This window comes from Pristiophorus japonicus, chromosome 15 (assembly GCF_044704955.1).
Source record: "Pristiophorus japonicus isolate sPriJap1 chromosome 15, sPriJap1.hap1, whole genome shotgun sequence".
Lineage (NCBI taxonomy): Eukaryota > Metazoa > Chordata > Chondrichthyes > Pristiophoridae > Pristiophorus > Pristiophorus japonicus.
In genome coordinates, this window is record NC_091991.1 from 184521524 (window position 1) to 184542084 (window position 20561).

Consider the following 20561-nt stretch of genomic DNA (forward strand, 5'->3'; position numbering starts at 1 on the left):
GACCCTCGCCCCTGGGCCCTCACCCCCGGACCCTCACCCCCGGACCCTCCCCTCCCCCCGGACCCTCCACCCTAGACCACCCCCGGACCCTCCCCCGGACCCTCACCCCCAGACCCTCACCCCCGGACCCTCTCCCCCAGACACTCCCCTCCCCCGGAACCTCACCCGCGGACCCCCTCCACCGGACCCTCCCCCGGACCCTCAACCCCAGACCCTCTCCCTCCGGGACCCTCTCACCCCCCCCCCGGATAGTCTCCCCCTGGACCCTCCACACCCCCGGACTCTCTCCCCCCACCGGACCTTCTCCCCCTCTCTCCCTCTCTCCCCGGACCCTCCACCCACGGACCCTCTCCCCCGCACCCCCCACGGACCCTCCACACCCCTGGACCCTCTCCTTCCGGGATCCTCTCACCCGCTCCCCCCAGATCCCCTCCGCCCGGACCCTCTCCCCCCCCCACCCTACTCCGGACTCTCTCCCCGCCCCACCCTCCCCCGGACCCTCTCCCCCCCCTCCCTCCCCCAGACCCTCTCCCTCTCTCACCAGACCCTCTCCCCCTCAGACCCTCTCTCTCTCTCTCCTGGGACCTTCTCTCCCCTGCCGGCAGCCCTGACCACTGATGCAGAAGGAAGTGGAGTTGATGAGATTGGCCGTGAGAAGCTGTCGATTATGAATCTTATTATAGAGATTAATTGCAGAGAGGTTTTCAAAAGTCACTCATTTCTGGGATGCCAGCAACTAGTAGGTGGGTCAGTTCCCCATCACGGTGCCCAGACACCGATAGCTGAACCTGACCTGCAGTAATCTTATGGCAATCCGAAATAACGGGCATCGGAAATATTACATGGCCCCACTGCCTCACTCACCGCCTCAGTCGGTCCTTTCAATCGACACAATCTGACATAAGTACAATGAGGTAACTTTCCATACATGAGTTTAATTCCCTTCGCAGCCTCTCCACTCTCTATCGCTGTGACCTCCTCCAGCCATAAAACCTTCTGAGATCTTTGCGCTTCTCCAATTCTGGTCCCACTGTACACAATCACAATGGATCCAACCTCTTCCCATTCACTGCCATTGTACACAATCCCAATGGATCCAACCTCTTCCCATTCACTGCCATTGTACACAATCCCAATGGATCAAAACCCCTTCCCATTCACTCCCTGTACACAATCCCAATGGATCCAAACTATTCCCATTCACTCCCATTGTACACAATCCCAATGGATCCAACCTCTTCCCATTCACTCCCATTGTACACAATCCCAATGGATCCAACCTCTTCCCATTCACTCCCATTGTACACAATCCCAATGGATCCAACCTCTTCCCATTCACTCCCATTGTACACAATCCCAATGGATCCAACCTCTTCCCATTCACTCCCATTGTACACAATCCCAATGGATCCAACCTCTTCCCATTCACTCCCATTGTACGCAATCCCAATGGATCCAACCTCTTCCCATTCACTCCCATTGTACACAATCCCAATGGATCCAACCTCTTCCCATTCACTCCCATTGTACACAATCCCAATGGATACAACCTCTTCCCATTCACTCCCCCAATGTATGCAATCCCAATGGATCAAAACCCCTTCCCATTCACTCCCTGTACACAATCCCAATGGATCCAAACTATTCTCATTCACTCCCATTGTACACAATCCCAATGGATCCAACCTCTTCCCATTCACTCCCATTGTACACAATCCCAATGGATCCAAACTCTTCCCATTCACTCCCATTGTACACAATCCCAATGGATCCAACCTCTTCCCATTCACTCCCTGTGCACAATCCCAATGGATCCAACCTTTTCCCATTCACTCCCTGTAAACAATCCCAATTGATCCAACCTCTTCCCATTCTCTCCCATTGTACACAACCCAATGGATCCAACATCTTCCCATTCACTCCCATTGTACGCAATCCCAATGGATACAACCTCTTCCCATTCACTCCCATTGTATGCAATCCCAATGGATCCAAACCCCTTCCCATTCACTCCCTGTACACAATCCCAATGGATCCAAACTATTCCCATTCATTCCCATTGTACACAATCCCAATGGATCCAAAATCTTCCCATTCACTCCCATTGTACACAATCCCAATGGATCCAAACTCTTCCCATTCACTCCCATTGTACACAATCCCAATGGATCCAACCTCTTCCCATTCACTCCCTGTGCACAATCCCAATGGATCCAACCTTTTCCCATTCACTCCCTGTAAACAATCCCAATTGATCCAACCTCTTCCCATTCTCTCCCATTGTACACAACCCAATGGATCCAACATCTTCCCATTCACTCCCATTGTACGCAATCCCAATGGATACAACCTCTTCCCATTCACTCCCATTGTATGCAATCCCAATGGATCCAAACCCCTTCCCATTCACTCCCTGTACACAATCCCAATGGATCCAAACTATTCCCATTCATTCCCATTGTACACAATCCCAATGGATCCAAAATCTTCCCATTCACTCCCATTGTACACAATCCCAATGGACCCAAACCCCTTCCCATTCACTCCCATTGTACACATACCTAATGGACCCAAACCCCTTCCCATTCACTCATGTTGTACACATTCCAATGGACCCAAATCCCTTCCCATTCACTCCCATTGTACACAATCCCAATGGATCCAAACCCCTTCCCATTCACTCCCTGTACACAGTCCCAATAGACCCAATCCCCTTCCCATTCACTCCTATTGTATACAATCCCAATGGACCCAACCCCTTCCCATTCACTCCCATTGTACACAATCCCAATGGACCCAAACCCCTTCCCATTCATTCCCACTGTACACAATCCCAATGGAGCCAGCCCCCTTCCCATTCACTCCCATTGTACACAATCCCAATGGACCCAAACCCCTTCCCATTCACTCCCATTGTACACAATCCCAATGGACCCAAACCCCTTCCCATTCACTCCCATTGTACACAATCCCAATGGACCCAAACCCCTTCCCATTCACTCACTGTACACAATCCCAATGGATCCAAACTCTTCCCATTCACTCCCATTGTACACAATCCCAATGGATTCAACCTCTTCCCATTCATTCCCATTGTACACAATCCCAATGGACCCAACCCCTTCCCATTCACTCGCTGTACACAATGCCAATGGATCCAAACCCTTCCCATTCACTCCCATTGTACACAATCCCATTGGACCCAAACCCCTTCCCATTCACTCCCATTGTACACAATCCCAATGGACCCAAACCCCTTCCCATTCATTCCCACTGTACACAATCCCAATGGAGCCAACCCCCTTCCCATTCACTCCCATTGTACACAATCCCAATGGACCCAAACCCCTTCCCATTCACTCCCATTGTATACAATCCCAATGGACCCAAGCCCCTTCCCATTCATTCCCACTGTACACAATCCCAATGGAGCCAACCCCCTTCCCATTCACTCCCATTGTACACAATCCCAATGGACCCAAACACCTTCCCATTCACTCCCATTGTACACAATCCCAATGAACCCAAACCCCTTCCCATTCACTCCCATTGTACACAATCCCAATGGACCCAAACCCCTTCCCATTCACTCACTGTACACAATCCCAATGGATCCGAAATCTTCCCATTCACTCCCATTGTACACAATCCCAATGGATCCAACCTCTTCCCATTCACTCCCATTGTAAACAATCCCAATGGATCCAACCTCTTCCATTCACTCCCATTGTACACAATCCCAATGAACCCAAACCCCTTCCCATTCAGTTGCGGTACACAATGCCAATGGATCCAAACCCTTCCCATTCACTCCTATTGTACACAATCCCAATGGACCCAAACCCCTTCCCATTCACTCCCATTGTACACAATCCTAATGGACCCAAACCTCTTCCCATTCACTCATGTTGTACACATTCCAATGGACCCCAATCCCTTCCCATTCACTCCCATTGTACACAATCCCAATGGATCCAAACCCCTTCCCATTCACTCCCTGTACACAGTCCCAATAGACCCAAGCTCCTTCCCATTCACTCCTATTGTATACAATCCCAATGGACCCAACCCCCATCCCATTCACTCCCATTGTACACAATCCCAATGGACCCAAACCCCTTCCCATTCACTCCCATTGTACACAATCCCAATGGAGCCAAACCCCTTCCCATTCACTCCCATTGTACACAATCCCAATGGACCCAAACCCGTTCCCATTCACTCCCATTGTACACAATCCCAATGGACTGAAACCCCTTCCCGTTCACTCCCATTGTACACAATCCCAATGGATCCAAACCCCTTCCCATTCACTGCCATTGTAAACAATCCCAATGGATCCAACCTCTTCCCATTCACTGCCATTGTACACAATCCCAATGGATCAAAACCCCTTCCCATTCACTCCCTGTACACAATCCCAATGGATCCAAACTATTCCCATTCACTCCCATTGTACACAATCCCAATGGATCCAACCTCTTCCCATTCACTCCCATTGTACACAATCCCAATGGATCCAACCTCTTCCCATTCACTCCCATTGTACACAATCCCAATGGATCCAACCTCTTCCCATTCACTCCCATTGTACACAATCCCAATGGATCCAACCTCTTCCCATTCACTCCCATTGTACACAATCCCAATGGATCCAACCTCTTCCCATTCACTCCCATTGTACACAATCCCAATGGATCCAACCTCTTCCCATTCACTCCCATTGTACACAATCCCAATGGATCCAACCTCTTCCCATTCACTCCCATTGTACACAATCCCAATGGATACAACCTCTTCCCATTCACTCCCCCAATGTATGCAATCCCAATGGATCAAAACCCCTTCCCATTCACTCCCTGTACACAATCCCAATGGATCCAAACTATTCTCATTCACTCCCATTGTACACAATCCCAATGGATCCAACCTCTTCCCATTCACTCCCATTGTACACAATCCCAATGGATCCAAACTCTTCCCATTCACTCCCATTGTACACAATCCCAATGGATCCAACCTCTTCCCATTCACTCCCTGTGCACAATCCCAATGGATCCAACCTTTTCCCATTCACTCCCTGTAAACAATCCCAATTGATCCAACCTCTTCCCATTCTCTCCCATTGTACACAACCCAATGGATCCAACATCTTCCCATTCACTCCCATTGTACGCAATCCCAATGGATACAACCTCTTCCCATTCACTCCCATTGTATGCAATCCCAATGGATCCAAACCCCTTCCCATTCACTCCCTGTACACAATCCCAATGGATCCAAACTATTCCCATTCATTCCCATTGTACACAATCCCAATGGATCCAAAATCTTCCCATTCACTCCCATTGTACACAATCCCAATGGATCCAAACTCTTCCCATTCACTCCCATTGTACACAATCCCAATGGATCCAACCTCTTCCCATTCACTCCCTGTGCACAATCCCAATGGATCCAACCTTTTCCCATTCACTCCCTGTAAACAATCCCAATTGATCCAACCTCTTCCCATTCTCTCCCATTGTACACAACCCAATGGATCCAACATCTTCCCATTCACTCCCATTGTACGCAATCCCAATGGATACAACCTCTTCCCATTCACTCCCATTGTATGCAATCCCAATGGATCCAAACCCCTTCCCATTCACTCCCTGTACACAATCCCAATGGATCCAAACTATTCCCATTCATTCCCATTGTACACAATCCCAATGGATCCAAAATCTTCCCATTCACTCCCATTGTACACAATCCCAATGGACCCAAACCCCTTCCCATTCACTCCCATTGTACACATACCTAATGGACCCAAACCCCTTCCCATTCACTCATGTTGTACACATTCCAATGGACCCAAATCCCTTCCCATTCACTCCCATTGTACACAATCCCAATGGATCCAAACCCCTTCCCATTCACTCCCTGTACACAGTCCCAATAGACCCAATCCCCTTCCCATTCACTCCTATTGTATACAATCCCAATGGACCCAACCCCTTCCCATTCACTCCCATTGTACACAATCCCAATGGACCCAAACCCCTTCCCATTCATTCCCACTGTACACAATCCCAATGGAGCCAGCCCCCTTCCCATTCACTCCCATTGTACACAATCCCAATGGACCCAAACCCCTTCCCATTCACTCCCATTGTACACAATCCCAATGGACCCAAACCCCTTCCCATTCACTCCCATTGTACACAATCCCAATGGACCCAAACCCCTTCCCATTCACTCACTGTACACAATCCCAATGGATCCAAACTCTTCCCATTCACTCCCATTGTACACAATCCCAATGGATTCAACCTCTTCCCATTCATTCCCATTGTACACAATCCCAATGGACCCAACCCCTTCCCATTCACTCGCTGTACACAATGCCAATGGATCCAAACCCTTCCCATTCACTCCCATTGTACACAATCCCATTGGACCCAAACCCCTTCCCATTCACTCCCATTGTACACAATCCCAATGGACCCAAACCCCTTCCCATTCATTCCCACTGTACACAATCCCAATGGAGCCAACCCCCTTCCCATTCACTCCCATTGTACACAATCCCAATGGACCCAAACCCCTTCCCATTCACTCCCATTGTATACAATCCCAATGGACCCAAGCCCCTTCCCATTCATTCCCACTGTACACAATCCCAATGGAGCCAACCCCCTTCCCATTCACTCCCATTGTACACAATCCCAATGGACCCAAACACCTTCCCATTCACTCCCATTGTACACAATCCCAATGAACCCAAACCCCTTCCCATTCACTCCCATTGTACACAATCCCAATGGACCCAAACCCCTTCCCATTCACTCACTGTACACAATCCCAATGGATCCGAAATCTTCCCATTCACTCCCATTGTACACAATCCCAATGGATCCAACCTCTTCCCATTCACTCCCATTGTAAACAATCCCAATGGATCCAACCTCTTCCATTCACTCCCATTGTACACAATCCCAATGAACCCAAACCCCTTCCCATTCAGTTGCGGTACACAATGCCAATGGATCCAAACCCTTCCCATTCACTCCTATTGTACACAATCCCAATGGACCCAAACCCCTTCCCATTCACTCCCATTGTACACAATCCTAATGGACCCAAACCCCTTCCCATTCACTCATGTTGTACACATTCCAATGGACCCCAATCCCTTCCCATTCACTCCCATTGTACACAATCCCAATGGATCCAAACCCCTTCCCATTCACTCCCTGTACACAGTCCCAATAGACCCAAGCTCCTTCCCATTCACTCCTATTGTATACAATCCCAATGGACCCAACCCCCATCCCATTCACTCCCATTGTACACAATCCCAATGGACCCAAACCCCTTCCCATTCACTCCCATTGTACACAATCCCAATGGAGCCAAACCCCTTTCCATTCACTCCCATTGTACACAATCCCAATGGACCCAAACCCGTTCCCATTCACTCCCATTGTACACAATCCCAATGGACTGAAACCCCTTCCCGTTCACTCCCATTGTACACAATCCCAATGGATCCAAACCCCTTCCCATTCACTCCCATTGTACACAAACCTAATGGACCCAAACCCCTTCCCATTCACTCCCACTATGCACAATCCCAATGGACACAAAGTCCTTCCCATTCATTCCCATTGTACACAATCCCAATGGACCCAAACCCCTTCCCATTCACTCCCATTGTTCACAATCCCAATGGACCCAAACCACTTCCCATTCACTTCCTGTACACAATCGCAATGTATCCAACCACTTCCCATTCACTCCCATTGTACACAATCGCAATGGATCCAACCTCTTCCCATTCACTCCCATTGTACACAATCCCAATGGATCCAACCTCTTCCAATTCACTCCCATTGTACACAATCCCAATGGACCCAAACCTCTTCCCATTCACTCCCAGTGTACACAATCCCAATGGACCCAAACCCCTTCCCATTCACTCCCTGTACACAATCCCAATGGATCCAACCTCTTCCCATTCACTCCCACTGTACACAATCCGAATGAATCTAAACCCCTTTCCATTCACACCCACTGTACACAATCCCAATGGACCCAAACCCCTTCCCATTCACTCCCACTGTACACAATCCCAATGGACCCAAACCCCTTCCCATTCACTCCCACTGTACACAATCCCAATGGACCCAAACCCTTTCCCATTCACTCCCACTGTACACAATCCCAATGGACCCAAACCCCTTCCCATTCACTCCCATTGTACACAATCCCAATGGACCCAAACCCCTTCCCATTCTTCTTGTGTGAGCCCTACTGTGACTCTTAGCTGGATATTTCACCAAGGAGGGCATCACAGGTCAGACCAATATAACCCTCATCTAAGAAAGACACACACATTACCAGCAGGGATTGGTGGAGTAAGTCACTAACATCCCTTGCTGTTCCCGAGGGAATGGAAGCCAATATTAAAAGCCCTACTCCCATTGGCCGAGAGGGATCCGCACTGCTTTGGGCTCGAGTGCTGTGTGTCCTCAGTTCATCAGCCACCACATCATGAAATCAGCAGTTCGGGGAACTAATGTTCTAAAATCAGCTTGTGTGGGTTTGGGGTGTCGGGCGTATCAGACAGAGAACCCTGCAGAGACTCGTCAAAGAGACACTGCAGACTTGCCTCGTCCTCTCAATTTTACTCAGTCATATTTCCTCAGGAAGCTGCTCAGCAGCTTATGTAAAAATAAAAAAATACAGGCGGGGCAGACAGAGCCTAAAAATAAAATGCTGCCAGCTGTGGCAACCACAAACCGTCCGTTGATCTTCCTAAAGGCGGAAGTCACATCTGCTGTGTCCCACTGGGTCCCACACTAACTCACTTTACAATCATCGAATGGCACAGCATTCGGCCTATCCAGCCAGCGCCCGCTCTTTCCCCGAGCAGCCCAGTGATCCTGCCCCCCCGCTCCTTCCCCATACTGTTTCAAACCATTGGGGATTTTCCTGCAGTTGCTGAAGTTTCTTTGATGTGTGTTGGTGACACTGCGCGCACACGTGCTCTGGGTTAAATAAACCGCCTTCTGCCTCTGGGGCCTGGATTTAAATCCAGCACAGAGTCTCCATTACCTTCAAGGGTCTTGCGTTGGACTGGTTTGGGAAGGGTTAGTCCAGTCCCAGCGGGCAGGGTTAGTCCAGTCCCAGCGGGCAGGGTTAGCCCAGTTCCAGCGGGCAGGGTTAGCCCAGTTCCAGCGGGCAGGGTTAGTCTAGTCCCAGCGGGCAGGGTTAGTCTAGTCCCAGCGGGCAGGGATAGTCTAGTCCCAGCGGGCAGGGATAGTCTAGTCCCAGCGTGCAGGGTTAGTCTAGTCCCAGCGGGCAGGGATAGTCTAGTCCCAGCGTGCAGGGTTAGTCCAGTCCCAGCGGGCAGGGTTAGCCCAGTCCCAGCGGGCAGGGTTAGTCTAGTCCCAGCGGGCAGGGTTAGTCTAGTCCCAGCGGGCAGGGATAGTCTAGTCCGAGCGGGCAGGGTTAGCCTAGTCCCAGCGTGCAGGGTTAGTCCAGTCCCAGCGGGCAGGGTTAGTCTAGTGCCAGCGGGCAGGGTTAGTCTAGTCCCAGCGGGCAGGGATAGTCTAGTCCCAGCGGGCACGGATAGTCTAGTCCCAGCGGGCAGGGTTAGCCCAGTCCCAGCGGGCAGGGTTAGTCTAGTGCCAGCGGGCAGAGTTAGTCCAGTCCCAGCGGGCAGGGATAGTCTAGTCCCAGCGGGCAGGGTTAGTCTAGTCCCAGCGGGCAGGGTTAGTCTATTCCCAGCGGGCAGGGTTATCCCAGTCCCAGCGGGCAGGGTTAGTCTAGTCCCAGCGGGCAGAGTTAGTCCTGTCCCAGCGGGCAGAGTTGGTCTAGTCCCAGCGGGCAGGGTTAGTCTTGTCCCAGCGGGCAGGGTTAGTCTAGTCCCAGCGGGCAGAGTTAGTCTAGTTCCAGCGGGCAGGGTTAGCCCAGTCTCAGCGGGCAGGGTTAGTCTAGTCCCAGCGGGCAGGGTTAGCCCAGTCCCGCGGGCAGGGTTAGTCTAGTCCCAGCGGGCAGGGTGAGCCCAATCCAGCGGGCAGGGTTAGTCTAGTCCCAGCGGGCAGGGTTAGCACAGTCCCAGCGGGCAGAGTTAGTCTCGTCCCAGCGGGCAGGGTTAGTCTAGTCCCAGCGGGCAGGGTTAGCCCAGTCCCAGCGGGCAGGGTGAGTCTAGTCCCAGCGGGCAGGGTTAGTCTAGTCCCAGCGGGCAGGGTTAGTCTAATCCCAGCGGGCAGGGTTAGCCCAGTCCCAGCGGGCAGGGTTAGCCCAGTCCCAGCGGGCAGGGTTAGTCTCGTCCCAGTGGGCAGGGTTAGACTAATCCCAGCGGGCAGGGTTAGTCTAGTCCCAGCGGGCAGGGTTAGTCCAGTCCCAGCGGGCAGGGATAGTCCAGTCCCAGCGGGCAGGGTTAGTCTCGTCCCAGCGGGCAGGGTTAGCCCAGTCCCAGCGGGCAGGGTTAGCCCAGTCCCAGCGGGCAGGGTTAGCCCAGTCCCAGCGGGCAGGGTTAGTCTCGTCCCAGTGGGCAGGGTTAGACTAATCCCAGCGGGCAGGGTTAGTCTAGTCCCAGCGGGCAGGGTTAGTCCAGTCCCAGCGGGCAGGGTTAGTCCAGTCCCAGCGGGCAGGGTTAGTCTCGTCCCAGCGGGCAGGGTTAGTCTAGTCCCAGCGGGCAGGGTTAGTCTAGTCCCAGCGGGCAGGGTTAGTCTAGTCCCAGCGGGCAGGGTTAATCTAGTCCCAGCGGCAGGTTTAGCCCAGTCCCAGCGGGCAGAGTTAGTCTAGTCCCAGCGGGCAGGGTTAGTCTAGTCCCAGCGGGCAGGGTTAGTCTAGTCCCAGCGGGCAGGGTTAGCCCAGTCCCAGCGGGCAGGGTTAGCCCAGTCCCAGTGGGCAGGGTGAGTCTAGTCCCAGCGGGCAGGGTTAGTCTAGTCCCAGCGGGCAGGGTTAGTCTAGTCCCAGCGGGCAGGGTTAGCCCAGTCCCAGTGGGCAGGGTGAGTCTAGTCCCAGCGGGCAGGGTTAGTCTAGTCCCAGCGGGCAGGGTTAGTCTAGTCCCAGCGGGCAGGGATAGTCTAGTCCCAGCGGGCAGGGTTAGTCTAGTCCCAGCGGGCAGGGTTAGCCCAGTCCCAGCGGGCAGGGTTAGTCTAGTGCCAGCGGGCAGGGTTAGTCCAGTCCCAGCGGGCAGGGTTAGTCTAGTCCCAGCGGGCAGGGTTAGTCTAGTGCCAGCGGGCAGGGTTAGTCTAGTCCCAGCGGGCAGGGTTAGTCTATTCCCAGCGGGCAGGGTTAGCCCAGTCCCAGCGGGCAGGGTTAGTCCTGTCCCAGCGGGCAGAGTTGGTCCTGTCCCAGCGGGCAGAGTTGGTCTAGTCCCAGCGGGCAGGGTTAGTCTAGTCCCAGCGGGCAGGGTTAGTCTAGTCCCAGCGGGCAGGGTGAGCCCAATCCCAGCGGGCAGGGTTAGTCTAGTCCCAGCGGGCAGGGTTTGCCCAATCCCAGCGGGCAGGGTTAGCCCAATCCCAGCGGGCAGGGTTAGTCTAGTCCCAGCAGGCAGAGTTAGTCTAGTCCCAGGGGGCAGGGTTAGCCCAGTCCCAGCGGGCAGGGTGAGTCTAGTCCCAGCGGGCAGGGTTAGTCTAGTCCAAGCGGGCAGGGTTAGCCCAGTCCCAGCGGGCAGGGTTAGTCTAGTCCCAGCGGGCAGGGTTAGCCCAGTCCCAGCGGGCAGGGTTAGTCTAGTCCCAGCGGGCAGGGTTAGTCTAGTCCAAGCGGGCAGGGTTAGCCCAGTCCCAGCGGGCAGGGTTAGTCTAGTCCAAGCGGGCAGGGTTAGCCCAGTCCCAGCGGGCAGGGTTAGTCTGATCCCAGCGGGCAGGGTTTGCCCAATCCCAGCGGGCAGGGTTAGCCCAATCCCAGCGGGCAGGGTTAGTCTAGTCCCAGCGGGCAGGGTTAGTCTAGTCCCAGCGGGCAGGGTTAGTCTAGTCCCAGCGGGCAGGGTTAGCCTAATCCCAGCGGGCAGGGTTAGCCCAGTCCCAGCGGGCAGGGTTAGTCTAGTCCCAGCGGGCAGGGTTAGTCTAGTCCCAGCGGGCAGGGTTAGTCTAGTCCCAGCGGGCAGGGTTAGCCTAATCCCAGCGGGCAGGGTTAGCCCAGTCCCAGCGGGCAGGGTTAGCCCAATCCCAGCGGGCAGGGTTAGTCTAATCCCAGCGGGCAGGGTTAGTCTAGTCCCAGCGGGCAGGGTTAGTCTAGTCCCAGCGGGCAGGGTAGTCTAGTCCCAGCGGGCAGGGTTAGCCTAATCCCAGCGGGCAGGGTTAGCCCAGTCCCAGCGGGCAGGGTTAGTCTAGTCCCAGCGGCAGGGTTAGCCCAGTCCCAGCGGGCAGGGTTAGTCTAATCCCAGCGGGCAGGGTTAGTCTAATCCCAGCGGGCAGGGTTAGTCCAGTCCCAGCGGGCAGGTTTAGTCTAATCCCAGCGGGCAGGGTTAGTCTAGTCCCAGCGGGCAGGGTTAGTCTAGTCCCAGCGGGCAGGGTTAGTCTAGTCCCAGCGGGCAGGGTTAGTCTAATCCCAGCGGGCAGGGTTAGTCTAGTCCCAGCGGGCAGGGTTAGTCTAGTCCCAGCGGCAGGGTTAGCCCAATCCCAGCGGGCAGGGTTTGCCCAATCCCAGTGACCATGAGTGGGCATTAAATGGGCCAACACTCTCACAGAGCCCGAATGTCAACTGGGGTGACAAATAGGAATAATTGAATCCCCCAGATCCCTGAAAAAATTTGTCCCTTCGAGTATTTATCTGATTCCCTTTTGAAGGCCACGATAATCTGCATTCAACGCCCACTCAAGTCTGATATATTATAATTCATATATAGTAACTTATAAAACCAAACGTAGCAACAATAGCTGAGGGAGAATTTTGCCGCGCTCTGTGGTGGTGTGAGTTTGGGTCGGAGAGTGTAATACTGTAGCCCGATCTCTGACTCACATTCGAGTCTCGCTCCGTTCCCAGCAACACTCCCCCACATACCGAGCATGTTGGTCCTGCACTCATCCTCAGCTTCTTTCAAACTTCTCCCCTCCACTGTTAAAGTCAGGGACACGTACTGGCAGCCCTCCGTACCCCACCCAATGCTGAGGGAGTGCCGCACTGTCGGAGGGGCAGTACTGAGGGAGGGCCGCACTGTCGGAGGGGCAGTACTGATGGAGCGCCGCACTGTCGGAGGGACAGTACTGTGGGAGTGCCGCACTGTCGCAGGGGCAGTACTGAGGGAGGGCCGCACTGTCGGAGGGGCAGTACTGAGGGAGTGCTGCACTGTCGGAGGGGCAGTACTGATGGAGCGCCGCACTGTCGGAGGGGCAGTACTGAGGGAGTGCCGCACTGTCGGAAGGGCAGTACTGATGGAGCGCCGCACTGTCGGAGGGGCAGTACTGAGGGAGTGCCGCACTGTCGCAGGGGCAGTACTGAGGGAGGGCCGCACTGTCGGAGGGGCAGTACTGAGGGAGTGCTGCACTGTCGGAAGGGCAGTACTGATGGAGCGCCGCACTGTCGGAGGGGCAGTACTGAGGGAGTGCCGCACTGTCGGAGGGGCAGTACTGAGGGAGTGCCGCACTGTCGGAGGGGCAGTACTGAGGGAGTGCTGCACTGTCGGAGGGGCAGTACTGAGGGAGTGCCGCACTGTCGGAGGGGCAGTACTGAGGGAGTGCCGCACTGTCGCAGGGGCAGTACTGAGGGAGGGCCGCACTGTCGCAGGGGCAGTACTGAGGGAGTGCCGCACTGTCGGAGGGGCAGTACTGAGGGAGCGCCGCACTGTCGGAGGGGCAGTACTGAGGGAGCGCTGCACTGTCGGAGGGGCAGTACTGAGGGCCCCACTTACTGTGCCTGCATGACTGTACTTTAAAAAGGAATGAATTGTGTGCTGCGTGTGTTTGGCTGGGATGAGCTGGGATCTAACTGCAGGCTCCATCTCTCTCTCTCACTAACGCTCTCCTGTTCCAGGCTATGGAAGAAGCTGTGGGTGATGACTCCCAACCCAGCCCCGTTCTTCAACCCGCTGTTTAGCGATCATGGAGGGAATTTCACGGTGAGGCTCCAGCACGTGTTTAATGGGGGTTTGGGGGGTTTGGGGGGTCAGTAACGAGGGAGGAATGCGCCCCCAGTGGTGCTCAGGAGTATTGCAGTCACCATATTTGGTCCTGAAATTGGTCCTCGTTACACTGGCTTTACGCCCATAAAACGGGCGTCACAAAATCCAAATTCTGCCCCTCTCTGTTCCAGAAGCAGCCTCGGTGTTACTACTCTTTATTTGAAGGGGTGCTGAGTGAGATGGTGGGACCTGATCGTGCCCGGACCCTGACCGTACAGCCGGATGGGACGCCCCGGGCTCCACCTGCAATGGCCCAGCGGCCTGAGCCCTGAGCTCCAATCGCCACGTGGTGTGGCCGGCCATAGCTCCACTTGTCTCAGCTGCTGATCCAAACTCTCATCTTCCTCACACTCTGCTGCACTTCACTGATCCACTGTGAGGGCAATCAGTGTTTCACTCTGCCTCCATCCACCAACACTCCCCTCCCTCCGTCCCTCTCCCCTCCCTCCATCCCTCTCCCCTCCCTCCATCCCTCTCCCCTCCCTCCATCCATCTCCTCTCCCTCCATCCATCTCCTCTCCCTCACTCCCCCCTCACTCACTCCCCCTCCTCCTCCCTCACTCCCCCCTCATTCACTCCCCCTCCTCCTCCCTCACTCTCCCACACTCTCACTCACCCCCTCCCTCACTCTCCCCCTCCCTCACTCCCCCCTCACTCACTCCCCCTCATCCTCCCTCACTCTCACTCACCCCCCTCCCTCACTCTCCCCCTCATTCACTCTCACCCTCATTCACTCTCACCCTCACTCACTCTTCCCCTTCCTCACTCTCCCCTCACTCTCCCCTTCCCTCATTCTCCAACTCCCTCACTCTCCCCAGTCTCCCCTCCCTCACTCTCCCCTCCCTCACTCCCCCCCTCACTATCCTCTCTCCCACTCTCCCCTCCCCTCCCACAATCTGCAGCATTACAAACACTAAGTCTGGCGACTTCTCGATTTACCTCGACGCCTGTCCTGCTCTCCCCATTCCCAGGGTCTCCTGCCCCGGAACGCTCGGCCCATCCCCTCAATGTGACCCTGAATGGGGACAATGTGAACAATTTCTGGGCGTCCGAAGCCGATCTCCAGCCGCCGGCACTATTCCGTGCCGCCAGCAGATGTCAGCAGTGCACTGCTCCCCGCTCCTCACACAGTCACTGTCTCACCTCCAGGGACTGCAGCAAAAAGCACAACTCCAGCCAACAGCCGCTTCAGTTCCATCACTTACTTCCAATACAACAAATGACCAATTTATGGGCAGGGTGAGGGATCGCTCCGTGTTCATTCTACATCGGAATATATCTCACCCAGTGTCAGAAAGCACTCCCGGGGCAGGTACAGCAAGGTTGAGACACACAGTGGAGGAGGAAAAGCTGCTTTGCAATTTGGCAAATTATAAAGGCTTCATATGCATCCCCGCCACCACTCTCTCCCCAGAGCCCTGTATCAATCTCCAAACTAATCCCACTGCCCCGCTCTCTCCCCATAGTCCTGCATCAATCTCCAAACTAATCCCACTGCCCCGCTCTCTCCCCAAAGTCCTGTATCAATCTCCAAACTAATCCCACTGCCCCGCTCTCTCCCCATAGTCCTGTATCAATCTCCAAACTAATCCCACTGCCCCGCTCTCTCCCCATAGTCCTGTATCAATCTCCAAACTAATCCCACTGCCCCGCTCTCTCCCCATAGTCCTGTATCAATCCCCAAACTAATCCCACTGCCCCGCTCTCTCCCCATAGCCCTGTATCAATCCCAAACTAATCCCACTGCTCCGCTCTCTCCCCATAGCCCTGTATTAATCCCAAATTAATCCCACTGCCCCGCACTCTCCCCATAGCCCTGTATTAATCCCAAACTAATCCCACTGCCCCGCACTGTCCCCATAGTCCTGTATCAATCACCAACTAATCCCACTACCCAACTCTCTCCCCACTGCCCTGTCTCAATCCCCAAACTAAGCCCACTGCCCCGCTCTTTCCCCATAGCCCTGTATCAATCCCAAACTAATCCCACTGCCCCGCTCTCTTCCCATAGCCCTGTATCAATCCCAAACTAATCCCACTGCCCCGCTATCTCCCCAGAGTCCTGTATCAATCCCAAACTAATCCCACTGCCCCGCTCTCTCCCCATAGCCCTGTCTCAATCCCCAAACTAATCCCACTGCCCCGCTCTCACCCCACTGCCCTCTATCAATTCCCAAACTAATCCCACTGCCCCGCTCTCTCCCCACTGCCCTGTATCAATCCCCAAACTAATCCCACTGCCCCGCTCTCTCCCCATAGCCCTGTATCAATCCCAAACTAAACCACTGCTTCGCTCTCTCCCCACTGCCCTGTATCAATCTCCAAACTAATCCCACTGCCCCGCTCTCTCCCCATAGTCCTGTATCAATCCCCAAACTAATCCCACTGCCCCGCTCTCTCCCCATAGCCCTGTATCAATCCCCAAACTAAACCCACTGCCCCGCTCTCTCCCCATAGCCATGTATTAATCCCCAAACTAATCCCACTGCCCCGCTCTCTCCCGAGAGCCCTGTATCAGTCCCAAACTAAACCACTGCATCGCTCTCTCCCCACTGCCCTGTATCAATCTCCAAACTAATCCCACTGCCCCGCTCTCTCCCCATAGTCCTGTATCAATCCCAAACTAATCCCACTGCCCTGCTCTCTCCCCATAGCCCTGTATCAATCCCCAAACTAAACCCACTGCCCCGCTCTCTCCCCATAGCCATGTATTAATCCCCAAACTAACCCCACTGCTCTGCTCTCTCCCCATAGCCCTGTATTAATCCCCAAACTAATCCCACTGCCCCGCTCTCTCCCCATAGCCCTGTATGAATCTCCAAACTAATCCCACTGCCCCGCTCTCTCCCCATAGCCCTGTATCAATACCCAAACTAATCCCACTGCCCCGCTCTCTCCCCATAGCCCTCTATCAATCCGCAAACTAATCCCACTGCCCCGCTCTCTCCCCATAGCCCTGCATCAATCCCAAACTAATCCCACTGCCCCGCTCCCTCCCCATAGCCCTGTATCAATCCCCAAACTAATCCCACTGTCCCGCTCTCTCCCCATAGCCCTGTATCAATCCCCAAACTAATCCCACTGCCCCGCTCTCTCCCCATAGCCCTGTATCAATCCCAAACTAATCCCACTGCCCCGCTCTCTCCCCATAGCCCTGTATCAATCCCCAAACTAATCCCACTGCCCCGCTCTCTCCCCATAGCCCTGTATCAATCCCAAACTAATCCCACTGCTCCGCTCTCTCCCCATAGCCCTGTATTAATCCCAAATTAATCCCACTGCCCCGCACTCTCCCCATAGCCCTGTATTAATCCCAAACTAATCCCACTGCCCCGCACTGTCCCCATAGTCCTGTATCAATCACCAACTAATCCCACTACCCAACTCTCTCCCCACTGCCCTGTCTCAATCCCCAAACTAAGCCCACTGCCCCGCTCTTTCCCCATAGCCCTGTATCAATCCCAAACTAATCCCACTGCCCCGCTCTCTTCCCATAGCCCTGTATCAATCCCAAACTAATCCCACTGCCCCGCTATCTCCCCAGAGTCCTGTATCAATCCCAAACTAATCCCACTGCCCCGCTCTCTCCCCATAGCCCTGTCTCAATCCCCAAACTAATCCCACTGCCCCGCTCTCACCCCACTGCCCTCTATCAATTCCCAAACTAATCCCACTGCCCCGCTCTCTCCCCACTGCCCTGTATCAATTCCCAAACTAATTCCACTGCCCCGCTCTCTCCCCATAGTCCTGTATCAATCCCAAACTAATCCCACTGCCCCGCTCTCTCCCCACAGCCCTGTATCAATCCCAAACGAATCGCACTGCCCCGCTCTCTCCCCATAGTCGTGTATCAATCGGCAAACTAATCCCACTGCCCCGCTCTCTCCCCATAGTCCTGTATCAATCCCAAACTAATCCCACTGCCCCGCTCTCTCCCCATAGCCCTGTATCAATACCCAAACTAATCCCACTGCCCCGCTCTCTCCCCATAGCCCTGTATCAATCCCAAACTAATCCCACTGCTCCGCTCTCTCCCCATAGCCCTGTATTAATCCCAAACTAAGCCCACTGCCCCGCTCTTTCCCCATAGCCCTGTATCAATCCCAAACGAATCGCACTGCCCCGCTCTCTCCCCATAGCCCTGTCTCAATCCCCAAACTACTCCCACTGCCCCGCTCTTTCCCCATAGCCCTGTATCAATCCCAAACTAATCCCACTGCCCCGCTCTCTCCCCATAGCCCTGTATCAATACCCAAACTAATCCCACTGCCCCGCTCTCTCCCCATAGCCCTCTATCAATCCGCAAACTAATCCCACTGCCCCGCTCTCTCCCCATAGCCCTGCATCAATCCCAAACTAATCCCACTGCCCCGCTCCCTCCCCATAGCCCTGAATCAATCCCCAAACTAATCCCACTGTCCCGCTCTCTCCCCATAGCCCTGTATCAATCCCCAAACTAATCCCACTGCCCCGCTCTCTCCCCATAGCCCTGTATCAATCCCAAACTAATCCCACTGCCCCGCTCTCTCCCCATAGCCCTGTATCAATCCCCAAACTAATCCCACTGCCCCGCTCTCTCCCCATAGCCCTGTATCAATCCCAAACTAATCCCACTGCTCCGCTCTCTCCCCATAGCCCTGTATCAATCACCAACTAATCCCACTACCCAACTCTCTCCCCACTGCCCTGTCTCAATCCCCAAACTAAGCCCACTGCCCCGCTCTTTCCCCATAGCACTGTATCAATTCCAAACTAATCCCACTGCCCCGCTCTCTTCCCATAGCCCTGTATCAATCCCAAACTAATCCCACTGCCCCGCTATCTCCCCAGAGTCCTGTATCAATCCCAAACTAATCCCACTGCCCCGCTCTCTCCCCATAGCCCTGTCTCAATCCCCAAACTAATCCCACTGCCCCGCTCTCACCCCACTCCCCTCTATCAATTCCCAAACTAATCCCACTGCCCCGCTCTCTCCCCACTGCCCTGTATCAATCCCCAAACTAATTCCACTGCCCCGCTCTCTCCCCATAGTCCTGTATCAATCCCAAACTAATCCCACTGCCCCGCTCTCTCCCCACAGCCCTGTATCAATCCCAAACGAATCGCACTGCCCCGCTCTCTCCCCATAGTCGTGTATCAATCGGCAAACTAATCCCACTGCCCCGCTCTCTCCCCATAGTCCTGTTTCAATCCCAAACTAATCCCACTGCCCCGCTCTCTCCCCATAGCCCTGTATCAATCCCCAAACTAATCCCACTGGCCCACTCTCTCCCCATAGCCCTGTATCAATCCCAAACTAATCCCACTGCTCCGCTCTCTCCCCATAGCCCTGTATTAATCCCAAACTAATCCCACTGCCCCGCACTCTCCCCATAGCCCTGTATTAATCCCAAACTAATCCCACTGCCCCGCACTCTCCCCATAGTCCTGTATCAATCACCAACTAATCCCACTACCCAACTCTCTCCCCACTGCCCTGTCTCAATCCCCAAACTAAGGCCACTGCCCCGCTCTTTCCCCATAGCCCTGTATCAATCCCAAACGAATCGCACTGCCCCGCTCTCTCCCCATAGACCTGTCTCAATCCCCAAACTACTCCCACTGCCCCGCTCTTTCCCCATAGCCCTGTATCAATCCCAAACTAATCCCACTGCCCCGCTCTCTCCCCATAGCCCTGTATCAATCTCCAAACTAATCCCACTGCCCCGCTACTCTCCCCAGAGCCCTGTATCAATCTCCAAACTAATCCCACTGCCCCGCTCTCTCCCCATAGTCCTGTATCAATCTCCAAACTAATCCCACTGCCCCGCTCTCTCCCCATAGTCCTGTATCAATCCCCAAACTAATCCCACTGCCCCGCTCTCTCCCCATCGCCCTGTATCAATCTCCAAACTAATCCCACTGCCCCGCTCTCTCCCCATAGTCCTGTATCAATCTCCAAACTAATCCCACTGCCCCGCTCTCTCCCCATAGTCCTGTATCAATATCCAAACTAATCCCACTGCCCCGCTCTCTCACCATAGTCCTGTATCAATCTCCAAACTAATCCCACTGCCCCGCTCTCTCCCCAGAGCCCTGTATCAATCCCCAAACTAATCCCACTGCCCCGCTCTCTCCCCACAGCCCTCTATCAATCCCCAAACTAATCCCACTGCCCCGCTCTCTCCCCGTAGTCCTGTATCAATCTCCAAACTAATCCCACTGCCCCGCTCTCTCCCTATAGTCCTGTATCAATCCCCAAACTAATCCCACTGCCCGCTCTCTACCCATAGCCCTGTATCAATCCCAAACTAATCCCACTGCCCCGCTCTCTCCCCATAGCCCTGTATCAGTTCCAAACTAACCCCACTGCCCCGCTCTCTCCCCATAGCCCTGTATCAATCTCCAAACTAATCCCACTGCCCCGCTCTCTCCCCATAGTCCTGTATCAATCCCA

At 54.3% G+C, this 20561-nt stretch overlaps 1 protein-coding gene across 1 annotated transcript in view; it reads left to right on the forward strand.

Annotated features, from left to right (window-relative positions):
* The window catches only part of LOC139225816 (interleukin-21 receptor-like), a 142196-nt gene that overhangs the window by 31650 nt on the left and 89985 nt on the right, over positions 1 to 20561 (forward strand). Inside the window, exon 7 of the mRNA XM_070856660.1 lies at positions 13978 to 14062. Within this exon, the coding sequence (XP_070712761.1) occupies positions 13978 to 14062 (85 nt within the window). The remainder of the gene's footprint in view (positions 1 to 13977; positions 14063 to 20561) is intronic.